The sequence below is a fragment of the Sorex araneus genome, chromosome 5, assembly GCF_027595985.1.
Source record: "Sorex araneus isolate mSorAra2 chromosome 5, mSorAra2.pri, whole genome shotgun sequence".
Taxonomy (NCBI): domain Eukaryota; kingdom Metazoa; phylum Chordata; class Mammalia; order Eulipotyphla; family Soricidae; genus Sorex; species Sorex araneus.
Window position 1 is genome coordinate 210,002,026 of NC_073306.1, and position 27,868 is coordinate 210,029,893.

General features: G+C 46.1%; 1 protein-coding gene across 1 annotated transcript in view; it reads right to left on the reverse strand.

The window, feature by feature from the left end:
- FAM13A (family with sequence similarity 13 member A) overlaps nucleotides 1–27,868 on the reverse strand; it is a 246,164-nt gene that overhangs the window by 101,298 nt on the left and 116,998 nt on the right. The window contains exons 6-7 of the mRNA XM_055138786.1: nucleotides 22,907–22,993; nucleotides 13,890–14,053 (exon numbers count right to left, since the gene is read on the reverse strand). Coding sequence (XP_054994761.1) covers nucleotides 13,890–14,053; nucleotides 22,907–22,993 — 251 coding nt within the window. The remainder of the gene's footprint in view (nucleotides 1–13,889; nucleotides 14,054–22,906; nucleotides 22,994–27,868) is intronic.

The following is a 27,868-nucleotide window of genomic DNA, read 5'->3' on the forward strand; positions in this document are numbered from 1 at the left end:
CCCCCATGCCTGGCTGTCTTCACTGGGGTTCCTCGGAGGGGGTGGGTTGTGTTTCCCTCCCTGCCCTGAGCAGAGGCCCCCGCAGCAGTCCAAAACCCAGCCACAACCATGCTCAAGGCCACTTTCCACACGTTCGGACGAGCCTCATGCATGAAGGAACCGGCAGAGGAACCCAGGTGTGTGGGACCCGGGGCTGAGACCTCCAAGGCTGCTCAGATCGGGACTGGGTCTGCTACACCCAGATTTCCCATTTTCTAGTAGCTAGGCGGTTGCACCCAGAAACTGGCCCTGGCGCCATGTAATCCCACCAACGGCCAACATCCGGAGACTATAAAACCAAGCTCCCGGAACTGCACGGCCGCATATGATAGTCTAGTTCTCCCCTTTGGAGAACCTGGCAAGCTACCAAGAGTTTCCTGCCCACATGGGAGAGCCTGGCCAGCTCCACATGGCATATTCATATGCCAAAACCAGTAATAATGATGGTTCCACTGACCCTGAAAGAGCCTCCAATGCAGCACCGTTGGGAAGGATGAGTAAAGAGAGGCTCTAAAATCTCAGGGTTAGGATGGATGGAGACATTACTGAGACCGCTGGAGAAAATCAACGATCAACGGGATGACGATGATGATGATGATGATGATGATGATGATGATGATGTGTGGTCCCTTGGGCACTGCCAGGTGTGGCCCCAAACAAACAAAAAACCCAAAGATGGTGGTAAGAGAAGAGCCCTCATGATACTACAGTTATTTCTCTAAAAACAGATTCATATTTTTGACAAGAGGATTCAAAATAATTAAAGGAGAAAATAGCTTTTCAGCAAATGGCTCTGGGGCAAATTGGTAGACATATGCAAAAGAATGGTGCTATGCTTGTATTTCATAGTAGAAATTAATATTAACCAAGTGCTCATTTAGGAACAAAAGCATAAAACTCATTCAAGAAAACAAACGGAAATCTTCATAAAAGTGTTTTTCTTGAGGACATGATTCATTGCTCATATGACACAGAAAATTCCACTTAGCTTCATATAAGGGAAATAAAAACATAGTTCCGTAGGAACACTTGTACATACAGGTTCATACCAGCATTACTCGGAACAGCCTAGATTAGGAGGAACCCATAAATCTATCAATTTATTGAGAAACAAAACACATTTCTCTCTTTCTCTCCTCTCACATTTCTCTAAATTTCTTTCAAACAGAAGAAATCAAGATAGGAAGTGAAAGATGAGAAAAGGAAGTAATGAGGGAGCAGGGGTCAAAGGCCGCAGGCACAGAGGTCACGTGGGGGAGGGGCACAGCTCTACACCCCAACTATAGAGTCAGCACTGAAAACATGAGATCCCAACTACAACCAGCAAACTCAAAAATGTGCCTGTTCGGTAGAGTGGGAGGGAACCCGGGATCACTGATTCAGGGACGTAAGCATGAGATTGCGATAGATGATTACATATCTAAAACTCAACTATCAAGAACTTTATAAATCTCGGCTCTTTAATAAAACAAAACATTAAAAACATTAAAAAAATCTGGCTTCACTAAAAAAAAAACTGTCACTGTTATCCTGTTGTTCATCGATTTGTTCAAGCGGGCATCAGTAACATCTCTATTGTGAGACTTTTTACTGTTTTTGGCATATCGAATACACCACGGGTAGCTAGCCAGGCTCTCCGAAAGGGATGGAGGAATCAAACCTGGGTTGGCAGCGTGTAAGGTAAATGCCCTACCCACTGTGCTATCACTCCAGTCCACACAATATAATATATGGCACAGTGGGTAGGGCGTTTGCCTTGCATGCGGCCGACCCAGTTTCGATTCCTCCATCCCTCTGGGAGAGCCCAGCAAGCTACTGAGAGTTCTCGCCCGCATGGCAGAGCCTGGCAAGCTACCCGTGGCATATTTGATATGCCAAAAACAGTAACAAGTCTCACAATGGAGATGTTTCTGGTGCCCTCTCGAGCTAACTGATGAACAATAGGATGAGAATGATACAGTGACAGTGATATAGATAAATATATATAAACAATGCAATATTATTTAGCTATAAAAGGGTAAAAGTGATTCAATCATAAAAATAATGAAATACTGATATGTGCTACAATAGGAATGAAACTCCAAGAATGCTAAGTGAAAGAAGAGAGCCAGAGGAACATGCTGCACGGTTCTACAAATATGAAAGGGTAAGAGTTAGAGGGAAAGGGATAGAAATGAATCAGCATTGCTGAGTGATCAAGTGGAACAAGGGCATTCCACGTAAAGGGAACAATATTAGCAACAATACAGTGTGTGAAACCCCTGGAATAGAGATGCTCAAACAAAGTGGTGGTTCAGTAGCCGGGGTGTAGGGTAAAGAGGTGTGGGAGATTAAGCTAGGGCGGCAGGAGAAGCCAGAGGGTGGGAAAGCCTTGCACTGCAGTCAATGAACTCCCTTTGTTAACTTAGTCGCTCTTTAATGTTATTTATTTTACTGTAGGTACCTCTCGGAGCGTCCCACAAGCTACGGAGAGAGTATCCCACTCACAGGGCAGAGCCTGGCAAGCTCCCCGGGGCGTATACGATATGCCAAAAACAGTAACAACAAGTCTCACAATGGAGACGTTACTGGTGCCTGCTCGAGCAAATCCATGAGCAATGGATGACAGTGCTACTAAAATGGAAGCTAAGCTCCATTAACTGGGGTCCAGCAACATTCAGGGCTACAGGACTGATGGGTCCTGTTTTAAATCTGTAAAAACACCCAGTTAGCAAATGGTACTGAGGTAGGGACCAGAGCCCAGGGACTCACACCCGCAAGGCAGGAGGTCTTCGATGTGAATTGCTTCCCCGACCTAATTTTTATTATTTTGTTAATTGAACTTTAATTGGTTAGCAATACTATAGAATTTTAATGGCTTCGTTTCACATCCTATCTATAATTTCTACCAGCTCCACCCCTGAAGTTAGTGTCATTCACCATTAAAACGACCCTTTCGCTCTTTCCTTCCAGCCTTCTTCCTCCCTCCTTTCCCCTCTAGAAACCACCGTAACTGTCATTGCATCCAGGTGTTAGTTTTCCTGGTCTTTGCCAGTATTTTTTATTTTGCATTCACAGTCTGCACAGGAAAGAAACATCCATAATTACTTTGCTTCCTTTCTTATTTCTGTCACCTCCCATTCCACTCGTTTTGTATCAAAGGCACAATTTCATCTTTTGAATAGCAGGTAGGAGTTCACTGAGTACAACGCCCCAGAGCTCCTTTATGGAGTCATCCTTTGATGAATATTTAGGTGGGTTCCCTGTTTTGGTGACCGTGAATAATGCTGCAATCAACATGGGGTGTTATGCCACTTTGAAAAGTCCTGCATTTTGTGTCATAGTTAATAAGGTGACATTGAACGTCTCACTGAAAGTCCTGGGAAACCTCTAAAGATAAAAGATGATGGTAGGAGTTCTCTCAGGGCCTAGTATAAAATGTGCAGTATGTAGAATATTCACAGTAAACTGTGACTTTGCATTAATAAATTCACCGAGGTATATTCTGATGATCTATATACTACTAAAAGTGGTCTGAAACTAGGATAAAAGTTTTCTTTATCATTATGTTCCCTTTAATGACCATGAAATCAGAAAAAAAGAACTTAGGTGAGGAGTAAATTGTAGTGATGTGTCAAAATTCAAATCAAACAGATTTATTAGACAGCAGATTTTGGTGAAAGGCAAACAACTACTTCTTCTTTAATAAAAGATACTTAAGAGAAATCTCAGATAATTTCATTTTGAACAATGAGAATAAAGGGGTACTGAAGTTAGACACAAAAAAGTCTTTCTCTCTAATTTTTGAAGCCACCTCTGGCTGTATACTCAGAGCTTACCCCTGGCTCTGTGCTTAGGGCTGACTCCTGGTGGTGCTTGGAGGTCCCTCTGGGGTACGGGGGTCAAACCCAAGTGACCATGTGGAAAGCAAGACCCCAACCCGTGCACTATTCATAAGTCCTGAGTCTGGAAATTTTTTTTTTCTTTTTGGGTCACACCTGGCTCTGCACAGGGGTTACTCCTGGCTCTGCACTCAGGAATTATCCCTGGCAGTGCTCAGGGGACCATATGGGATGCTGGGAATCGAATCCGGGTCGGCCGCATGTAAGGCAAACGCCCTACCTGCTGTGCTATCGCTCCAGCCCCCAGAGTCTGGAAAATATTTTAATAGATACTCAGTTTATGTGGCAGCTTATCTACCACATAAGATTTATGATGGGAGCTCGTGGTAGTTCAGAAGACTTAGAAAACTGTCTGTGGATAAAGAATATTTTTGCTAATCCATGCTGGGACCTTGGGGCCTTTTCCAAATCTACTTTTCTCTAACTTCTTTGCAAGGCCAGCGAGAGTGAGCGTGTCAGGAAGCGGGTGTGTGCTGTGGGAGATCTCTGTCTCGAGTGGCCCTCGTGTGCCCAGGGCGGTCTGAAACTCTCCCCTCGGCCCACTGAAACCGTGAGAAACCCCCAGAGGGCGCGGAACCTTGTAGCAGCTGGTCATTTCCCGAGCTTCACTGTCTGTGAGGTGGTTGTGAATATCCCTAAACCTCACTTCCACGGGACTTGCTCATTTGAAGCCTGGCTCCAAGGAGCAGAAGGTGAAACGCAACAGGGAAGAAATCGGTGTTGAGAAAGCAAGTGGGGCATCAAACCAAGGGCAACTCTCTGTCAGGGTGGTGACTGAGTTCAGGAATGAGGCAAGTCCCAGGGACCTGCAGGAGTTCCAGGCCAGAGGATTGGAAGGGCAAGAGGCGTAGATGGCAGCGCTGAAATGAGTTCCTCAGCCTCACTGCCAGCCTGAATCTTTTGAAATGGGGACGGTTGCCGTGTGTGTCTAAAATAGCAAGTGCTGGGGCTGGAGCAATAGCACAGCAGGTAGGTCGTTTGCCTTGCACGTGGCTGACCGGGGTTCGAATCCCAGCATCCCATAGGGTCCCCCGAGCACTGCCAGGAATCATTCCTGAGTGCATGAGCCAGGAGGAACCCCTGTGCATCGCCAGGTGTGACCCAAAAAACAAAACAAAACAAAAAACAAAACAAAACAAAAAACAGCAAGTGCTGTCTGGCAAACGTCACAAGACACACACACACTTTGTGCTCCAGGTGGGTAGCGGTGATGAGCCTCAGACAGCAGAGAGCACTAAAGCAGTGTACCAGGTGCGTGGACAGAGCTCCTGTGTGGATGAAAGGGTGTTGTGATCAGAGTCCATCTCTGTAGGGAGGTGGCACAGGGCGGCAAGAGGACCCGGCTGTCCTGCCCCACCCGTGGCAATGCCACTGTGAGCAGGCTTGCCAGCAGGCTTCCCTCGGGGACCAAGAACCACAGGACACAAATCAGGACATAGGATTCTCCGGTTTGACCATCAGAGCTTAACCTTGGAGACGAGGTGGGTGGGAGAGAGAGTGGAAAGTACATCCAAATCTCTCTTTGTGGGTCATAACATCCCATGAACGAGGACTACAGTGGCAGCCGAGTCTGTCTACCAGGTATTATGGAAACATAAGATATAAACATAAACACAGTGCCACGAAGTCACAGCAGGCTGGGGACAAAAGGACAAACGCACAGTGAAGCAATGGAAGGTGGGAGAAAGGTAGCAAGTACGTAATCGCAAAACAATCAGGAGACAGATTAATCTTAGCCTGTCAGCCACATACGGGACTTGGGCTACGTTCCCAAACTCAGCAAACACTTGTGAAATTAACGATCTTCTCAGAATCATGTTTTCTCCCTACAATATTCCATCTCAGGGCTGAGATAGGAGCACTATTATATTCAGAGTGACTCTCCTTCCCGCTTCGCTGAGGTATAATTTACGAGATAAAGCGATACATTCAAGGTGCGAAATGTGGTAAAAGATGCATACATTATGACATAACTTCCACAATCAGGCAATTTAGAACATCCCATGACCTCACACGCTTATGACTTTGTTTTTGTGGCCAGAACAACTGAGATCTACTCACTCGGCCAATTCCAAGAACACCAAATGGCAACTGTGCTTCCCACCAGACCCTAGCGCTTCCTCACAATCCTAAGGGAGACGTCAAACATCCTGATCAGCAGCTACCACTGTCCCTAACAAGCAGAGCCTGCCACCCCCCGCTTTCAGGAGCCCCTCTTGGCTTTCACGAGCGTGACAGCTTTAGACTTCACAGGTCAGTGAGAGCATAAAGCATCTCTCTCCAAAACTGGTTTAATTCACCTGTCGGAACGTCTTCTAGGCCAACCTGTGAGCTTCTGAGTGGCACCACTTTTGTTGTGTGTGTGGTCTTTTTGTCTCTGTGTTTGCACATGTCAGTTTTACTGGTGGCACATTTCCCCTTACCCGCTTATCCACAGGCGGACCAGGCTGTACTGTCGAAGGCTGTGGTGACGGCCCTGAGATACCCCTTTGAGATTCGGACTGACCTGTCTTTGGAGAGATTCCCTGGACAGGCTGCTGGGTCACAAGGTAGGTTTCCAAACCGCCTCTTATACCTGTTTACACCAATTTACACTCCCACGTACAATCCCAAAGGTTCCTTTTCTACACATTCTTACCTACACTTCTCTCTCGATGGTTGTCATTCTAACAGGGAGAGTCTTGGCTTTCTAGCCAAAGATTCGTAATTATAGATATGCTAGCTTATTGATGGGCTCTGTTCTGCTTCATTGGCATGCATCCACTATTATGCCATTACTAATCCTTTTGGACTACTATAAGTTTGCTCTATTTCAGTGAAAAACTACCATTTGAATTTGGACAGGGATTATAGCAAGCCTGCAGATTGCTTTTGGCAGCATAGATACTTTAAACATATTCATCTTCCAATCCAGAAATACAGTTATCTTACATCTTTAATTACTCCCAACAGTGCCTTACAGTTTTCAGATATTTTGCCTCCTTTGGTTAAATTCACTCTTAAGAATTTTATTCCTTTTGAATTCTTATCCACTGCCGGTCGGAATGTTTTTTGGTACAACCCCTGTGGAAAGCAGTCTGGAAAGTTCTCAGTAAACTTAAAATTGAACTGCCAAGTGACTCAGCAATTCTACTTTTGGGCATCTGTCCCCAGGACACAGAAACACGCTCTCCAAAGGACCTGTGACAGCGTTATTCATTACTGCACTCAGTATAACAGCTAAGCTAGGGAGTCAACCTGGGTGTTCAATGACAGATGACTGGATCGTGAAGATGTGATACATATACACAACGGAATACTATTTAGCTGTAAGGAACGATGAGGTCATGGAATTTGCTGCAACATGGTTGGGACTGGGAGAGTCAAGCTGAGTGAAGAAAGTCAGAAGAGAGACAAACCAGGATGATCTCACTCACCTGTGGGACACAGAATACTGGATGAGGAGATGCACGTTAGTAAAAGGGAGGTGTTTAGATCGTCCTTGACCCCAGCATTCAGAGAGGAGAAGGACAGAGATGGAAAGAGATCAAGGGAGGGAAAGAGAACGAGAAGTAACGGCGACAGGGAACAGGGCTTCAGTCACACTGGTGATGAGAGAGGGGTGCAGCCACATGCCCAAGGCACAGACTCGACGGAACTGAAAACATGAGAGCAGATGGGTGAAGATTTCCAACACTGTGTTGACTGACACCGATGAGGGTGGATAGCCCTGCCTGAGCCTGAGCGGAGAGAAACAGCTTTCAGTCGATCACACTAAAGATGCCATCAGCTGTGGGGACGAGGTGTATGAGCGTCACCAGGTTACAGTATGTTTTTTCTGGCTCCATTTTATTGAGTTGCTATCAGAAGTGGATGCTGACTTTCCTTAAAAGACTTCCCTGTAAAGGTGATCGCCTGATGTTTATTGTTTCTGTTGTCAATGTGGGCGTATGCCCTAATTTATTTGCATCTAATCTACTGGACCGTTCTTGCATTGCTGGAATCCATTCCACTTCTTATGCTTCTTTTAGTGTACCGTGGGATTTGGTTTGCCTAAGCAGCAACAGACTGCCAGGCCCCCAGAACCAGAGAGAGGCTTGCTGGGCGTGTTTCCCAGGTCCTCGGAGCTCTGGTTAGAAGTCCCCCAACCCCCCTAAAATGACCATGTTATAGGGGCTGGGATGTGGCTCATGGCAGATCGCCTGCCTTGTGCGTTTGTGGGTCTCTGGGATTGACCCCTGCACTGTAAAATCAAACTTGCTTTGTTTCAGATGTCACCCAGTGCATCTCTTCAAAATAAAGTTCTCTGAAGAAGGAAATAAATTTCTCTCTCTATATATATATATCTCAAAGAATATATAGCACTGTCATCCTGTTCATCGATTTGCTCTCCATTGTGAGATTTGTTACTGTTTTTGGCATATTGAATATGCCACAGTTAGCTTGCCAGGCTCTGCCATGCGGGTGGGATACTCTCGGTAACTTGTCGAAAGGGGTGGAGGAATCGAACCCAGGTCAGCTGCGTGCAAGGTAAATGCCCTACCTGCTGTGCTATTATTGCTCCAGCCCTGGTGCCCGCTCGATCAAATCAATGAGCAATGGATGACAGTGACAGTGACAGTGACTGCTTTTTTGGTCAAAGCACAAATGAAAGAAAGTCAGTCCTAGGAAAATCCCAGCTAAATGATTCTTGACAACCGCTTTCAAAATGTTGAGGAGTGCAAATAAATATTGCATTAGCAAACAACAATATACTAGCCCACACTGTACTAACACAACAATATACTTCACGTATAGTGCCAACTTTAGGCCAGGGCAGCTGGTACACTGTGAAGGTCAAAAGCGAAAGCATACAAAAGAAAACGTTAAGTGACTTATCTGTTTAAGACGAAAGAGCTAACCAAAAGTTTGCTTGGGAAAGAAACTGGGCACAAAGCCCATTGTGCTGTTTATTTTTTAAAAGAAAATGGGCATAGAGTCTATTTCACTACAAAGCTATGTAAAAGACAAACGTCTATTTTTAGTTGCATCGATTTTGATGATCTCCACTTTTAATATTTCGCCTCACAACCTATGAAGAGGTTTATAGAAAGCAAAAAAGCCAGAACCTTGGGTCGGATACCACAGATTTATGGCTAGAGAGCGGATGTAGGATGAGTTTGTGTGTGACGCAAGAAGCAGAGGCAAGGACAGCGCTTCCCGGAACCTCTCCGCAAGGGAGACAGTTCTCCAGGGCTTTGCTTCACGAGCACTAGCAAGGGGCTGGGGAGACAGGACGGCAGGTAGGGCACTTGCCTTGGACGCTGAAGATCCAGGTTTATTCCCCAGCACCCCCCAGCCCGCCAGGAGTGATCCCTGAGCTCAGAGCCGGGGGGAAACCCCGAGCACTGCGGGGTGTGGACCCCAAACAAACAAACAAGTTCTGGAAAGTATGGAGGAAACGCACACACAGGAACATGCATTTATTTAGATGGCGTCAAAACGTGCTGAAGAGAAGAAGAAAAGGCTGGCGTGACCGAGCTGTGCCTTCCGCTTTAACCTGCAGCTCAGAGCCGCCAACCCACTCTCCCCGGGAGCTCCCACCTGGCCACCGACAGCGCAGGAAACGTTCATCACCTTCATCTTCTCACTGAACACGGAAGAGCCAGCACCGGGCCTTCTCTCCTCATTTCACGGGAGGCAGTGCAAGCACTTTCTCGGCGAGCACTTGAGGGAGAGGAACCTACACTTGTTCTTCCCCCAGCTATCGGATGCTGGCTTTTCAACAAAAGAAAAATAATTCAAAGGCTCTGCGTCTTGTGTCCCTCATCGGTTCTGACCTCTTCCCAAGGTCCAAGTTAGCCTCCAGCACCGTCCCTCCGGTGCGCACTGCCTGGCTGCCGGCTGACGGGCAGGAGAGGGGACACTCCCTGTTTCCTAACCGGGGTCCCCGGAACTGCCTCTGCGCAGGGCGCAGCTACGGCCGTTGGTTTGGACACTCGCCCCCCAGCCCAACGCCCGTCCCAGGCGCAGAACGTTGGAAAACACATTCCAGCACCCTCGTGTCCCCGGCCTGCTGCAGGCGCGGAACCGGCCGGGGTGTGCAGAGGCAGGAAGCGCCGGTGTAGACGCAGAACACTGCAGCTGGCCGGGCCAGATGTGAGGAGTCTGTGGCCCACCTGCCTCTGGGGGCGGCCCCTGGTCTCTGGGCCCTGTTACGGCTCCCTGTCGTAGTCCCTCCTGGCTCGGAAAATCGGCATTTTCCCTCTCCATAGACTTAACTGTCGAGCCTACAAATCTTGTTTGTTTGTTTGTTTTGGCTTTTTGGGTCACACCCAGCGATGCTCAGGGGTTACTCCTGCCAGGCAAGGCAAGCGCCCCACCTGCTGTGCTACTGCTCCAGCCCCACACATCTAGTTTGATTTCAATTCTTGCCTCCCCCACCTCTCTGTGTCTGTCTCTGTCTCTGTGTCTCTCTGTGTCTCTGTCTGTCTGTCTTTCTGTTTGTCTGTCTGTCTGTCTGTCTGTCTCTCTCTCTCTCTCTCTCTCTCTCTGCCACACCTGGCGATGCTCAGGGCTTCCTCATGCCTCTTGCTCAGGGAGCATCTTGGGGCGGAGATCAAACTTGAGTCAGGTACACGCAAGGTAAGCCCTTTCCCCTCTATACTACCTCTCCAGGTGCGCATCTCTCTTTCTTTCTTTCTTTCTTTCTTTCTTTCTTTCTTTCTTTCTTTCTTTCTTTCTTTCTTTCTTTCTTTCTTTCTTTCTTTCTTTCTTTCTTTCTTTCTTTCTCTCTCCTTCCTTCCTTCCTTCCTTCCTTCCTTCCTTCCTTCCTTCCTTCCTTCCTTCCTTCCTTCCTTCCTTCCTTCCTTCCTTCCTTCCTTCCTTCCTCTCTCTCTCTCTCTCTCTCTCTCTCTCTTTCTTTCTTTCTTTCTTTCTTTCTTTCTATTTTTTATTAGTGACTCACCGTGAGGTACAGTTACAGACTTACAAACTCTCGTGCTTGCGCATTTCATTTTTAAGCATCACAGTAGCCAAGAAGACACAGTCAGCAGTGGCCGACAACACCCTCTGGGGACTAAGTCTCCCCTCAGCACCAGCTCCTTTCCTCCCGGCCACAGGCGCGAAGATCTCCTGCGGTCCCTCCCTCACCGCAGGGCCCCGAGTCTGGCGGAGTCTGGCCGGCAGCCCTGGCCTCCCTGCTGGCCTCCAGCACCTCTCCTGCCCCTGGAGTATTTCTTCCTGCGGCCCCTGGCACTTCTAACATGCAAGGTTTTCGCCTAGTTTCTCTGCTGGTAGTTCTGCAACTACTCCCGATTTTTCCATAGAAAACGCAGCGTTTCGTGTTTGTGTTTCGTGTTTCGTGTTTGTAACGCTGAGGTGGTGTGGGTGCTGGGCGCGGTCCTCACGTCCCCGGCCTCCGCTGGCCAGGCAAACGCTCTAGTGCTGAGTCATGGCCCTGACCCTTAGCTTCACCCTCTGACCCCTGGCGCTCAGGTCTACACTGCAGGTGGCCCGACTCCCGGTGGCAAGTGTGTTTCTCTGCCAGGTTGTCCTTGAACATGTCCCAGGTTGTGTGTGTGTGTGTGTGTGTGTGTGTGTGTGTGTGTGTGTGTGTTTCACCCAGAAATGCCCTGATCTTGATTTTCCGACTCCCGGTGGCAAGTGTGTTTCTCTGCCAGGTTGTCCTTGAACATGTCCCAGGTTGTGTGTGTGTGTGTGTGTGTGTGTGTGTGTGTGTGTGTGTGTGTTTCACCCAGAAATGCCCTGATCTTGATTTTCCTGTTTGGGGGGAGATTCCACTCATCCTAATTTCAAGAGCATCATTTTGGGGTTTTTGGCTTTGCTTTTTGGGGGTGCGTGTGTGCTTCTCCCTGGCTCTCTGAGCTCAGGAATCCCCCCGGCGGACGCAGGGGACCCTGTGGGGTGCGAGGGATCAAGCCCAGTCAGCATCGGCCTGCTGCCCCTCTGTGCTATCCCTCTGGCCCCAGCTTCCCTTTCCTGAAGTCTCCCCTGAACACGGCCATTGTTTCATAACACACTTTCGGCGTGGACCATGGACAATCGCACAAGTACGCACCACGCTGTGTTCACGACAGGAAGTTCCGTTCCGTCTTTCACCACACACCTGTCCCCTCGGCTCTGATTCACAGCCACACTGACCGGTCTTGTGGTCCATCCAACATGTTCAATTTCATTTGAACTCACGTTTGCTTTCCTTAAAAGTCACTAACGAAACTGCCCTTGTCTTTCTCGGTCTAGCTCAGGAAATGTGTCTTTAATGGTGATTACTTCCTTGGCACTCACTTTTTCTTCCTCTTTGTAAGTGTAGAACTTCTACACCTTTCCTTGCCTGAGTCCCAGGCCAGCCTGCCCCTCTCACTCTTGAACCATCCTGTAATGGAACAATTTTAACTGTACAACGAGGTATTAGGTTAAAATAAAAGATAAATTCTCAGAAGGAAAAATAAGATCTGGACCCTATTTAACCTATTTCCAAAAAATCCACATGCCTTATTCTTCAAGTGTGTCTGAAGAACATCACTTTTGGGTATAATGTGCAACATCATGGCTACAAGGCAATGCCCAACACTTACCGTGAGACTCCATTCTAGGAGCAATCTTAACTTACCCTTTGATTGCAGATAATATTGATGACTGAACATACTATAAAAAGGAATTTAAAAAGTGACTTTCAACTTTTTTTTAGGGATGGCAGGCAGAAAGTGCTGGAGGCTGTTCCCAGTCCTGTAGGATAACAAAGCCTCAGGTAGTTTAGGTTTATTGGGTTAATCCCGTTACAGTGCTCCCATTCCTCTTTGTTTATTTGTAGCTTCTTAGTGTTCTGTTGACTTGTAAATATTGTTTTTCTCTTCCCCTTGAGTCCTTTGCATAGTTTATTCAGAGCAATGTCCTTTTTGTATGGACACAGGAAGACTTAGCAAATGTTATGCTCTTGTAACCTAGGAGTCATTTGACTCTACATGATATTTTCCTCCTGGGCATCTGTTCTCTGGACCTAAGCCTCAGCTGCCCTTACTTCCTAGCACCCCCAAAACAGTGTCCCGACGAGGGACAGGATGGATCCAGAGCAAGCGGTGAGTTGTGTGCTACCCTGGCATCGAGATGGGCCTGGCCAAAGTGCCTAATGCTTAACTATAAGTTAAGAGCTTGATCATGGACAAATGTTGTCATGATCCAAACAATGATAACTAGATTTGGACCCTGCTAGGGTGAGGAATGATTAATCTGGCCTGAGTGCTGTGGTCTGAGTCTGTGGCAAGATGTTGCCAGGAGAGCTGCCTTGTAAGCCTCAATGTATCTCTTGCTATGTCCATACAAAAATAACTAGTATTAAGATGCTAATGATGTTTGGAATAAGGAGAGGAGAAAAAACCCTTAAGAGGTATTTTTCCTAATGGCAGTCAGGCAGGGCTTTGGAAGCCCCTAGGTTGTGTTCCCTTTGAACCTGACAGCCCTCAGGAAGGGCTTTCTTAGGTTGATTTTGCTACCTGGCAGTGTGTAACCTAGGGGCAAGGGCGAGAGAGGAAAGAGAGAGGAGAGAGATGAGAATCCAGGCTACAGTAGATCCAGAGAGAGGACGGAGCTGGGAGTGCGGGAGATGAGAAAGATGGAAGATTGAATAAACGGTAACTAATCAGCAACCACTTGGTCCTCGTTCTTCCTTTGCCCGTCCTTGGACAACGGCTGTCCCGATACAGCCCATACACAGTGGGTCCAGAGCACCGAACTCGGGCGGTGAGACAGAGCCGCCCGGAGAGCCCTCGAGTGCACACGCCCGTCGGCGTGCCTTTGTTTTTTACACAGTACCATGTTCAGAATAATTTTAAAAAAGTAGTCATAAACGTTATTAAAACTTAGCATGAATTTTAAAGAGCCTGGCATGTCTGCCAGCTGGTGAAGCAGGGGTAGACCCAGGCGAGCATCTGCATCCACGTGGGCCTAGAGCAGGCGGGACACGCCAACAGACAGCAGGAGAAACACACCCACCTGGAGCCCCTCCCGGCATCACCAGCGTCCTCTGATGACCTCAGGCCATTCCAGCGGGCCGGGCGGTGGCTTCGCCGCAGACTGAGCTGAGGGGCGCCACCAGGCAGCTCTGGCTGTGGGACTCTGGAGGCCTGAATCGACCCCTCACTCCTGGACTTCAGCAGCTGTCAAGAGGAGGAAGACAGAGACAGGAATTGAAAAGTCCTTCCGATGAAGCTACTGATGATCACGCAATTAACTTGCTACTAACCCGATACATTAATGATGGTCCATAAAACACCAAGTCAGACATGGAGTCCAATACATCTAAAATACATCGTCTTGGGGCTGGAGCAAATAGCACAGCGGGTAGGGTGCTTGCCTTGCACGCGGCCGACCCAGGTTTGATTCCCAGCATCCCATATGGTCCCCTGAGCACCGCCAGGAGTCATTCCTGAGTGCAGAGCCAGGACTAACCCCTGTGCATTGCCGGGTGTGACCCAAAAAGCAAAATAAATAAATAAATAAATAAATAAATAAATAAATAAATAAATAAAATACATCGTCTACACAGGGAAGGCGGAAGATTAGTATTGACGAGGGAAGTTGTCTTCAGGATTCTAGTCAATTCCTCTCCAGCCCCCGACCTGTTCCTGGAATACTCATCTTATGTAATGAAATATTTAGGCAGATATTTCACTTTTCAGGACAGAGTGTCTTGGGTCCTTGGGTGAGATACCAAGAAGTGGAACTGCTGGGTCATATGGAAGCTCAATCCTGGTATCGATATCAAAAACTGATATTGAGGCCTTTAATCAAATTGGAGTTGAGTTTTTCGCATGTGTGAGAAAGTGGTCTCAGTTCATTTTTTGCTATGAAATTAAATAGGAACAAAACCCTATATTCTCAATTCTTTTATGTCCCTTGTATTCGTCAACAGAAATCATCTCTTGTGGTACTCAGAGTGTGTGAACAAAGAACACTGCAGATTCATTATCTGCCATCTTCAAAGATCCTCTTGCCCATCAAAGAGAAACACGTGAGTCAGGACAGAAAGAGTGTGCATGTACATGCATATACTGTATGTGTGAAACATCTAAATCTGAATGGATGTTGAGATGTTTTTCTTTGTATAAACACTGCGGTGTACAGAGTTTGTCATAGTACAATGGTTACAGGGATTCAATGCTCCAAAACCAATCCCACCAACCAGAGCAAACTCCCCCCACACACACTATGTCCCTGTTTTTCCAACCCTGCCCCTTAGCTAGCAAGTAAAAAATATTTAATACTGCTTGTTGTAAATAAAAGGTAATTGAATTATAAAAAAAAATGCTACAGTAAAAAAAATAAATCTGTGAACACTGCTGTATCTCACCATGGGGTTATGAAGTCCTTGTCTGAGGGTTTACTAAGCTACTAGTTGTTAGTTGAGTCTGATTATTGTTTTTGTCTATGGAGCTTAGTTGGCTTCTTTGTTACTTTCCCATCTAATTTGGTGTGCTCCTACTGGGACGTCAGAACAGTGAAATCTGGAGTTGCTGATCCAGGTAGAACTGGGCTGGGAGTTTCCATGGCAGTGGCTGCTGCTCGGCCTGTGTCCCCTCCTCTCGGGGACACAGGCCTAGGCACCCCAGAGTTCCAACTGGAAGAAAATATTTGCTACTAAACAAAACAAGCACAACCAATCCCATCAAATAATGAGGTGGGGGGAGGGGCTGGTTAGGGATGAGCAGAAACTCTTCCAAGAGGACAAACACAGGGACACAAATGTCCTTCCTAAGTAGAGTTTTCGGGTCCTTGGGGGTAGATGCCAAGAGGCGGAGTCCTGGGTTATAGGGAAGATCAATTCCTAGTTTTCCGAGAGAAAAAAAAATGCCGCAAGTTCTTTTCTCAGAAAACTTTCCTGTTGTTTTCCAAAATGGAGGTGACCAGTTGACATTCCTGTCTGCAGTATGGTCCTTTGGCCCCCAGGTCGAACACTGGTGGCTCTGTGTTCTCTATGATGTATCCGGGGATTTCTCGTTGTTGCTTTGATTTGCATTTCCTTGATCCCAGAGTGATGCAGAGCACGATTTTCATAAACCTGTTGGCCATCTGTCTGTTTCCCTGGAGGATGTTTCTGTTCATCTCTCCCGTCCACTTTTTATGGGGTTGTTTGTTTTTGCGTGTCTAGTCCTATCAGTGCTTTGTCTGTCTTGGACATTAACCCTCTGTCGAGAAATGCAAATATTTTCTCGAGTCTGTGGGGTGTTTGCTTACAGGCCTCCCTACTCTTGGGTTCTGCTCCCTGCTTAGCTGCAGCTGGCCCCCTTCCCCCGACAGCTCCTGGAAATGACCGGCTCACCCGTGACTGTTAGTTATCACCACCACTGTGGTTTAGGGATGCATTTCCATTTCAACAATAGATTCATAATAAAGGTACCTATCTGGGGGGGTGGTAGAACTCCCCCTCCCAGCTCAGTAACAGAAGAAACCCTGCATGTCACATTCCCGGGGCGGGGCCGCTGTGGGGAGCAGACAAGACATAGGTTGCTGCTTGTGTCTGTCAAGGCTGGTGTGAGACTGACCTACACGTGACTAAAGGGACACAGGGAAAGCTCTTTCCAACCCAAGCATTCCCTAGTGGAGTCCATAGGACAAGAGAGGAAAGTGAGGAACGCTCTTCACTCCTTTAGCCAAATCTGGAAATGAACCCTGGCCCACAAAACGTCCTGAGAATTCTAAGGTCTAAATCCGTGTGGTGACTGAGCCTGAATCTGTGAAGGGGGGTGGCTCCCGTTAGCACACTCGCTCACCGTAGCAAAGCTTCTACTCTGTGTCAACAGTCACCAGGTTTCAGTAGCACTGTATCACTGTCATCCTGTTCTTCATCGATTTGCTCAAGCGGGCACCAGTAATGTCTGCATTGTGAGACTTGTTGTTACTGTTTTTGGCATATCGAATACGCCACTGGCAGCTTGCCAGGTTCTGCCGTGCGGGTGGGATACTCTCGGTAGCTTGCTGGGCTCTCCAAGAGGGACGGAGGAATTGAACTTGGGTCGGCCGCGTGCAAGGCATATGCCTTACCTGCTGTGTTATTGCTCCAGCCCTAGGTTTTAGTAAAAGTACATTTTCAATGGCTTGAAAACCATCACACCTCCTTTATCACTGTAAACGAACGCATTCTTTCACAACATGTCTGTTTATACAAAAAGAAGCTAGCTTTGAACTCTCTCCTTATTGCTAGCTGCATGATTTGGGGAGGGGGGGGCGGGTAAGTCCTCTAACTTCTCCTAAAAGCCTCCTCTGTGTAATTAAAAGCACAGACCTCCTGAGACGTGAGGAAAATTAAATGAGATGATTCATGTTCCATTAGTACCTGGCACGGAGTAAGCACACAATCAAAGACAGAAAGGCGAGCTATTCAACTCTAATAATTAGTGAAAATAATAGAGGCTGCAGAATTTGGGAAGGCACGCCGACCTCAGTGAACGAATGTGAGATTTAATCTCAAACACCATGGTGCGGATTTGACAACAATGGAATTCAGTATGTTCTTAATGAAGGATTGCAACATCCTGGGCCCTGCGCCAAGGCCTGGCATCCTTACTGATGCTGGCATTAGGTCTAAAGAAGGGAAGGAGGATCGAGGAAGCAGAGAGACACACTGACTCCTTCCTCTGCAGAGAGCACAATTTCCACAAGTACCTCCAGGTAATTCGTGTCTCTCCGGAGCCTATTGAAACCCAGCAGACATTCCCTCAGTTTCATTAGAACGAACCCAATCCTAAGGGCACTGCTATTCCTACGTGATATGATTATATACGAAGGAAGCAAAGGAAAATTTATGGAAAAAATTAGAAGTAGTGAAATTTGGCATGGTTTCTAGAAAGCTAAGAAAAATATTGGTTAAAAAAATAAGAAAATTATTACTTTATCACTAAGTCACTGTCACTGTCATCCTGTTGCTCATCGACGTGCTTGAGAGGGCACCAGTAACGTCTCCATTGTGAGACTCATGGTTACTATCTTTGGTATATCGAATATGCCACGGGGAGCTCGCCAGGCTCTGCCATGTGGGCAGGATACTCTCGGTAGCTTACATCACTAAATATCAGCAACGAAGTTTGAAGATTCAAATTTTGCATTTACAATCTTCACGAGTGGCGAGCTACATGAAGATAACTTAGAGGAAACTGTGATTAACTGAAAGAATTAAGAGACACCACAGAGAACTGAGGCCATGGAGGGCTACACTGATTAGTCGCGGAAAAGGAGCTGGCACTCATGAAGCTGACCTACCAGCCTAACTGAAATGCTAGCTAAAACTCCTCATGAAATGGCAACACAGGCCCTTTCATTTGGGGAATCCCCGAAGGGGCCGGGCCAGGTGAGACCCCTCCCCGCCCCAAGGGACCCAGCCTTGGCAGCCAGAAACCTCCAGAACTCAACTGCCACCAAGCTCATGTCTGATATCCACATGCTTGGGCCGAGCCTCAACCAATCTTAGATGGAAATATATATATATATATATATATATATATATATATATATATATATAAAATGAAGGAACCAACATAGAAACCCAGGTATGCAGGACCTGGGACTGAGATCTCCAAGGCTGCTCGAGATCGGGACTGGGCCTCTTCCACCCAGATTCCCCATTTTCTAGAAGCTAGGCAGTCACACCCAGAAACTGCCCCCAGCACTGCTGTGTAATCCCATCAACAGCCAACATCCAGAGACTATAAACCAAGCTCCCAGGAGAGAACAACACAGAGTCTCTTGCCCCCTGAGCCTGGCTGTCTTCACCCGGGCCCCTCAGAAGGGGTGGGTTGAGTCGCGGCCGTGTAATCCCATCAATGGGATTACAATCTCCACACTCTTTCCTCTAAGGAGACTTTTTTGTAGCATTTTCAGTGGTTTTTCATAACAAACAATAGGAAATATATTATTTCGGTTCTGCTTTGGGCAGGGGTTGGGGTTCATCCAAAACATGGTGGTGGGAAGGTGTAATGGTGGTGGGAAGGTGTAATGGTGGTGGGATTGGTGTTTAAATATTAAATGTAATCAAATATTGTGATTTACTTTATAAAATAAAACATTTTTTGAAAAAGAAATGGCAATACACACTACAAAACAACAGATATCCAAGGTAACTATCAAAGATGGAAACAAAGTTGATGGATTTTGTATAAGATCATCCAGTAGATAAAACAACAAATATTACAGTCCAAAAAAATTTTCTGAGAAGCTAAGTCATGGAGCCCAGTGGAATGACTTCAATATTGGGCTAGCCTCTGTCTTTTGGCTCACTGGGCCATTTCTAAGGTACACTTCACTATTCTGGATACTTCTTAGCTTTAGCTTTCAGAGCTAAGCTGGGGAAAAGATTTTAAGATTAAATTTTGTTGAAAGGATTAATAGAGTACCTTAAGATGTACTGAATTCAGGGGGCTGGAGCATAGCACAGCGGGTAGGGCATTTGCCTTGCATGCGGCTGACCCGGCATCCAATATAGTCCCCTGAGCACCGCAAGGGATAATTCCTGAGTGCAGAGCCAGGAGTAACCCCTGTGCAGAGCCAGGTGTGACCCAAAAAGCAAAAAAAAAAAAAAAAAAAAAAAAGATGTACTGAATTCACATGCTAGTTTTTGAGATTTATAAAAATTTTCACCAACCAGGGCTGGAGCCTTAGCACAGCGTGTAGAGCATTTGCCTTGCACACAGACAACCCGGGTTTGATTCCCAGCATCCCATATGATCCCCAGAGCACCACCAGGAGTAATTCTTGAGTGCATGATCCAGGAGTAACTCCTGTGCATTGCCGGGTGTGACCCAAAAAGAGCCAAAAAATTTTTTCTCACCAATCTGGTGGGAAGGTGTAATTCTGGTGGGATTGATGTTGGAATATTAAATGTAATTAATTATTGTGAACAAATTAAAAAATAAATTAATTCCATTAAATTAAAAAAATTTTAAAAGACACATTTGTTTTTCATTTTGACAGTTCTTTCATTCTTTCTGCAATTATGAATTAAATTCAACAAACAGTTAATTCACATAAAATTTTTATTAGAAATCTCACCATTCCCTCTGACCATTGGAAGAAAAGAACCATTTTCACTTAGAAAGAATTCATAACTGCTAAGTTTTATCACTCCAGAGAGAATTTTGTATGGCCTTTACTCTCTAAGATGGTAGTTCACTGTGATTGGTTTGATTTTACATGTAATACAAGTAAATACAATTTCCTTGTACTCTGTGTAGCCTTCAAGAATCTTGAGTATTCTCAGTGTAGTCATTCAGCCTGAAAACTTGCCTACATAAATTATGTCCGTCTTGTTTAAGATAGTGAACAATTAATGTAATCTTCAGTGTTGAGAGGGCTAATCAATATCTTAAAATAAATTAACCACTGACACATGTTCTCAAAAAATATTTTTTTTACCAACCTTAAATGAAGCCAAGTCTAGCTTTCTTAAGCAAGCATATGCTTGCTTTACGTGCGACAGAGGGGGCATGATATAAGTGAATTCATTCAATCTGCATATGCCCCAGAAATTCCAAACAAAGAAAATTTAAGAGTAACAGAATCCATGTAAACAAATTTTTTGGTTTGTTTTTGTTTTGGGGTGACCAACACCTGGCAGTGTTGGCACTCCTGGCTCTGTGCTCGGGGAGCACTCCTGGAGATGCTCAGGGACTGTATGTGGTGACGTCAGGGGTATTTTTTTTTTTTTTGCTTTTTGGGTCACACCCAGCAATGCTCAGGGGTTCCTCCTGGCTCTGCACTCAGGAATTACTCCTGGTGGTGCTCAGGGGACCCTGTGGGATGCTGGGGACGGCCGCGTGCAAGGCCTCGTGCAAGCTCCCCGCTTTGCTATCGCTCCAGCCACAGGGGTTCAATTTTTCAATGACAACTTTCAAGATTATCTTTTATTTATAAAGTGATTTATCGAAACTTTTTTTAACCTATGAGTAATTATACCAATTAAATGAGTTTAATAAGCAAATATTATCTCTTTTGTGAGGATATTTTTCACAGTGACTTTTTATTAAAAGCAAAAAAAATATAGTATACGGTTGAATTAATTGTATGAAGCTTGCACACACAATTATTTTACTATAGAATATTTGAAAGACTGTTTGAGGGGCTAGAGATATAGAACAGTGGCCCGCACGCTTGCAAGGCCCCTCGCCAAGCCAGGACTGATCTCTGGCATCGCATACGGTCCAAGGCCCAGCTGGAGTGACATCTGAGTGCAGAACCAGGAGTGGCCGTGGAGTGCAGACCCGTGAACACCACCAGGTGTGGCCCCAAAACAAACACAAAAATACACAAACAAACCAACCCAGAAATAGTCAAACAAAGTTGAATCTGAAAAGGAAGACACAGTAAATAACTAACACAATTTACCAGAAAAATAATTCATACTGAAATGTTCTTATTCCATAATGACTGCTGTTTTTTATTCCTTTAATAATACTCTGAAGACTTATTTTCACAAGATAAAGTAATGACCTCACTAAATGATGACATCACTAGGTGATGACTCAATACTGTCTGTGATTGGCTTTCAATATAGAATCAAAATTATTTTTACAGTGTCTTAAGACAAGAATCAAAGTGTAGCATTACGTTAGGTTTTGCATACAGTGAACTCAACAGAGTTTTGAGAATACTTTGTCTTAGATTGGGGAAAAAAAATCTATAGATGTTACAGTAGTGAGAAAATATCTAGATACCCAGAACAGAGAAAACATTTTGCCCAGAAAAGAAAATTATTGACTGGAGAAGGAGTTCTAAAATTAATACAGCCACTCACTTTAAAATTAATTAAGTAATTAATTAAAGGTTGGGACAAACAAATTCTTATGACACAGTTTAAATAAAGATATTTATTTCCCGCTACCAAAACAATTTGGTGCATTTTAAATTTTCCTTCAATAATTATCTTAAAACTATCTTCATGGACCCCCTTATTTTGTTGTAGGTTTGATAGTTTTAATTTTTTTTGGGGGGTCACACCCAGCAATGCTCAGGGGTTGCTCCTGGCTCTACACTCAGGAATGGTGTTTGGGAGACCACATGGGATGCTGGGGATCGAACCTGGGTTGGCCACATGCAAGGCAAACGCCCTCTCCGCTATGCTATCACTCCAGCCCTGATAGTTTTAATTTTTTAAACTACATTTTCCTAAGATGCTTTCTATTAAGGTGTGTTATTTTTATATTAGGACTGGAGTGACAGCACAGTGGGTAGAGTGTTTGCCTTGCACGCAGCCGACCCAGGTTCAATTCTTTCATCCTTGTAGGAGAGCCTGGCAAACTACCGAGAGTATCCCGCCTGCACGGCAGAACCTGGCAAGCTACCCGTGGCATATTCGATATGCCAAAAACAGTAACAAGTCTCACAATGGAGACGTTACTGGTGCCCGCTTGAGCAAATCGATAAACAACAGGATGAGAGTGCTACAGACAGTGCATTTTTATATTATGGGAAATCAACAATGTGACTTTGATTTGTAAAAAGAAAAATCACAGTTGATTTTGCATTTTTAGAAATAATCTTCATGCTTCTTTTGATTATTTCCTATGCTGTAGGCTAGAGACTATCCTAATTGAGTAGAAGTGAAACAACTACTAAAAATACTGTACTAATAAAGGAGTGTCCTGGGGGCTGGAGCGATAGCACAGCGGGTAAGTCATTTGCTTTGCACTCGGCCAACCCGGGTTCGATTCCCAGCATCCCATATGGTCCCCTGAGCACCGCCAGGAGTAATTCCTGAGTGCAAAGCCAGGAGTAACCCCTGTGCATCGCAGGATAAATAAATAAGTAAATTAAAAAAAAAAAAAAGAGTGTCCTGAGAATTCTTGGATGGACAGAATCTTGGACTAACGTGCTAACTGTGACGTGCCCCGTCCCCCTCGCCCCTCCCCCGCCCCTCCCCCGCCCCAGTAAGGCTGAAGGAAACGCAAGCAAAGAGCATCGGAATGAAAGAACATCAGGTGCCATTCTAATTTCCAGGCAGCCTGAGAACGGGCGAGACTTACCCGGGGTCTGGGAGAAAGTGGCTTCAGCACGTCTCTTTCCACGTCTTCCGCCCGAAGACTCGGCAGGGAGCTTCTGCAGCTGGCCTCCTGCGGAAGAAACACGGAGGAAACTTGAAAGACTGAAGAAGAGGATCCTAACGGGAAATAGTAACGGAGTGAAGGGTGAGCTCTAGAGAGGACCAGGTGCTTCTGGGTTTGGGTGCGGTTGCTCTCCCCCTTCTTGCTTCTGCCTGCTAACAGGAAAAGATGGAGTGGGGGGATCATACGTCTCCACACTGATTGCAATACTGCAACGCAATCCTGGGGCAGGACGGGCCAATACTCTGGCCTTCAGGGTTTCTCTTTCCTCTCTTCCCATCAAAGTCCTTCGTAAATGAAAACATACTGCCTGGCATTTGTTATGGTTCCCAACTTCCAGGTGGAAACGTGACATTTAAAAAAACAACAGAAATTGGGGCTGGAGAGATAGTGCAGAGGGCAGGGCCTTGTACACAGCCAAGCCGGGTTCGATCCCCAGCATCCCTTTGGGTCCCCTGAGTCTCCTCATGAGAGACCCCTGAGCACAGAGAGGTAATCCCTGAGCATGAGGCGTGTTCCAGAAACAAAGGAAAAACCACGGGGAACTATATTTTTAAAAACAAGATGGCAATTCAGTTCTTCTTTCCTGCATTTCCACGGTAAGCTATTCATCAAAGTTCAAGACGTAAGTGAAAATGAATCATGGCCAGTGGATTGGCCTGAATGGTGCTACCGAAAATAAACTCACCAGTAAGGGACCAGGACAAAAGGCCCAAGGAAGGGCCACTCACTGTTCTGTTGTGACAGTACTGAAACCCCCAGTCTAAGTGAGTAATGTTAAGTAAGGACTGTGAACCACTACCATGCGGACCAGGCACTTTTGGACTGAAGCTGCTTAGTAAAGAAGTCAGACTGTAATGAGGTGACAGACATGTCCTTATTTGTCAGCTAACAACATGCAGGAAGACAAGAAGGCAACGTGGTAGGTGTAGATAATTGTCAGAGACCAGTAAGTACCTCATTGATAGGATTATATTACTGAGACACACGCAAGCAGCATGTTCACATGCTGGAAAAGTCAAACATTTAATTCTTCAAGATAACATCAACCAAAGAGAGTCATCAATTTCCCTCTGCCCCCAATATTTTACAAAATATTTTTCAAATGTATTTTTTCAAATGTATCCTGACGAGAGAGAGAGAGAGAGAGAGAGAGAGAGAGAGAGAGAGAGAGAGAGAGAGAGAGAGAGAGAGAGAGAGAGAGAGAGAGAGAGACTGTCCCCAGCGCCATGTAATCTCATCAACAGCCAAGATCCAGAGACTATAAAACAAAGTTCCCGGAAGACAGTGATGCAGAATCTGCTGCCCCCATGCCAGGCTGTCTTCACCGGGGCGCCCTCAGAGGGGGAGGGTTGAGTTTCCCTCTCTGCCCTGAGCAGAGCCCCGGCAGCTGAAAACCCCCAGAACCCAGCCACAGCCATGCTCAAGGCCCCTCTCCACACACTCGGACAAGCCTCACGCATGAAGGAACCGACAGAGGAACCCAGGTATCCAGGACTCGTGGCTGAGATCTCCAAGCCTGCTCGGATCGGGATTGGGCCTCCTCCGCCCTGGTCCCCTGTTTTCCAGTAGCTTGGCAGCCATGCCCACAAACTGCCCGCGGTGCCATGTAATCTCATCAACGGCCAAGATCCAGAGACAATAAACCAGAGCTCCCAGAAGAGAGTGATGCAGAATCTTTCACGGCAGAGCCTGGCAAGCTACCCATGGCGTATTCAATATGCCAAAACCAGCAACAATAATGGGCCTCATTCCCCTGACCCTGAACATGACAGGGATGAATGAGACGTTACTGGCGCCTGCTCGGGCAAATCCATGAGCAACGGGACGACAGTGATACAATGATTCCGACTCTACAAATATTCCATCATCTGAAACATTGCTTCAGATAGGTTAGCAAACCACTACTGAACAGTGGTCATTTTATACTAACACCCTAATTACTCACTTCAAATATTATTAGCCTTTTAGCCCTTAGTTCTCTCTAAAAAAGTACTGGAGGAGTAGCCCTGAGCACAGACATCTGTGTCCCCATAACCAAAAATAATAAAAATGAGAAAAAACAGTACTTGCAAAAATAATAACAGAAACTTCAGAGGTAGTATACACAGCAACTGATAAACTTATTTATTTATGCAGGATAGACAAAAATAACAGTAACCTTAATCTTTAAAAATAATAATTTTGAGTAGTCATTAACTTGGAAACATTTCATTATGCATGAATAGACATATTTCTATCTCCAAACTGAGAGAGGAAAAGGTAAAGGTTATAGACAACAATAAAGCTAATAAGTCAGGGGCTGGAGCAATAGCACAGCGGGTAGGGCATTTGCTTTGCACGTGGCCGACCTGGGTTCGATTCCCAGCATTCCATATGGTCCCTTGAGCACCGCCAGGGGTAATTCCTGAGTGCAGAGCCAGGAGTGACCCCTGTGCATGGCCGGGTGTGATCCAAAAAGAAAAAAAAAAGCTAATAAGTCAAATTTAAAAAACAAAAACAATCCTGCTCCACAACCTTTACCCTTGCATCCCGTATCTCCACCCATCAACCCTCCACTCATATTCTCTACCCTGTCAACTGGTTCACTTTTTTTTTTTTTTGCTTTTTGGGTCATACCTGGTGATGCACAGGGGTTACTCCTGGCTCTTCACTCAGGAATCACCCCTGGCGGTGCTCAGGGGACCATATGGGATGCTGGGAATCGAACCCAGGTCGGCCGCGTGCAAGGCAAACGCCCTCCCCGCTGTGCTATCGCTCCAGCCCCAACCGGTTCACTTTTGAGCTAATAAGTTATAAAATTGAAACATAAGCTTTTTCTACACTATTACTAAACATGTTGCACTTTTACTCCTAAAGAGGAAGCCACGGTAATAGACTAAAACATCCCTAGAGAAAACAACCTTCAGTTTTAGTAACCAGCCACTGAAATTTAGGGTATCAGACAGTGGTACTTATCCCATTTCCTGTCCGTCAGCCTTCAGAGCGGGGAGTTACGACGGCCTTTCCTCTTTCGAGGACAACAGAACCACAGGCCACAGAAGTGGAGTCATTGCCCAAGGCCACACAGAACAACTCAAAGATGGCCCTGCGCCAACCACACAACCTGAGTGCTGACCACCGCTGATGTGCGACTTCTCACTTCCCACGTGCCATTCCTTAAACTGCAGGCTGGAAAGCCGCAGTATTTCAAAGCCCCTCCAAGGACACGTCTTCCAGGTCAGCTGGTCCCCGAGAGGAGATCAGCTGAGGGAGGGGGCCCTGAGCTTCAAGACCAGAGAGAGGCTGGAATTGAACCCACGCCCAGTCCCGGGGCAGCACGAGCCTTTGTTCTCTGGCGATCTGGAGAATCCAGACTCAGAGGGGATCAAAGGTGTTTTCTGAGCTGCGGGCAGCCAATACTCTCAGCTTCCTGTGGCCTCGGGTTCGGCCTCTGTGAGGGGCTCCGGGGGTACTTCCGAGCTCCCCAGAGATGTGTGTGTTCTGGGCCTCGCCTCCCCACCGTCACACTGCTTACGGGAAAAGCGAGTGAGCCATCCCTGCTTCTGACTCACTGGGAGCCAGATGAACTTGATCCATGACGTGGAGACGATCCGAGTGCTTAGCACCGTAAACCACTGCCCCGCCGGGCTACTCCGGGAATATGACTATCCGTAACCCGAAGACCCCTTCTTAAACGGCCAGTCTGTAAAAGCTCCAATGTGATGGAAAGGGAAGAAGCTGGCTCCTGAGAGAAGTTAACAGGAATCGCTGACCTTTGTTTATGACTGTTTACAAATGCCTGCCATTCTTTCTTCCTTAGACACAAACTTGAAGAGGCCCAGTTTCCCTATGACTCTGCTCTCTGTCCTGGGGGCCAGTGAGTACAGTCTGATAAGTGTGTATTTCCCTACAGGACTCTGAAATAATTTCCCACAGACTTTCATCTGAAAATGCCACACGCATGGATTACGCTCCTTTTTTCTTCCTTTTTGCTCATGATTTTAAATTCAGAGAGCAGAGGCAAAGTTCTGGGCCAGACACTGAGCCGGAAGCCAGGCGATCTCGCTGCTCCTCCTGGTCGCCTAACTAACTCACTACAAAAACTTGGAGCAAGAACCTCAACCTCGTGGGCCTCTCTCTGTTCGAAGACGTGTGAAGCGGAACAGGAGGAAAGCTCCATGAATCCCGCCTGGGTTCTGAATGTCAAACGCGGGCTCTCAGTGAACCCAAGCCTCAAGGAGACACAGAAGTCAGGAAACATCTTGTTAGGCCCAAGTTACTTGAATTTCTGGGGAAAATCTCAAGAATTCAACCAATGGCTTAAAGAAGGCTTCACGGTTTCTTTTTTTTTTTTTTAACACTTGAATCACATATTTATTATGTTTTTGTAGCAAGTGGATTATTTTTATGACATCTTTAAACTTTTGTTTTAGTTTTGAGGTACAAGGGGACAAGCCTAGGTCTTCATAGACACAAGCTCAAGTACTTTATCTTTGAGCTACATTCATAGCCCTATGAAGTAATTTTATTTGAAAATTGAGAGTGTCATTTTTGGGCTTCACGATTCTTTTAAAACATATTAAATGAGAGATACAACTGGGATACATGAAAATACGAGATGTAAACTTTATATAGGGGCCACAGGTGGCAGGGTTGGAGAGGCAGTAATGATAATGCTTGGTCAGCAGTGTGGGTCCCTGGGGTGCTTGGGGGCGACCAGGACCCCAGCAGACGGGGCCCTGGGGAGGTGTGGTACCAGGGATAGGACTTGGTTTCCCCGCCAGCCAGTGATCTGCAACTTTAGCCCTACGCCCTGGGAGAGACTGTGAAGATGAAACACTTGCGTTTGTAGAGTTTCCACAAAGATTTGAAGATATGAATGTTCAGAGAAGCGTCTTCAGG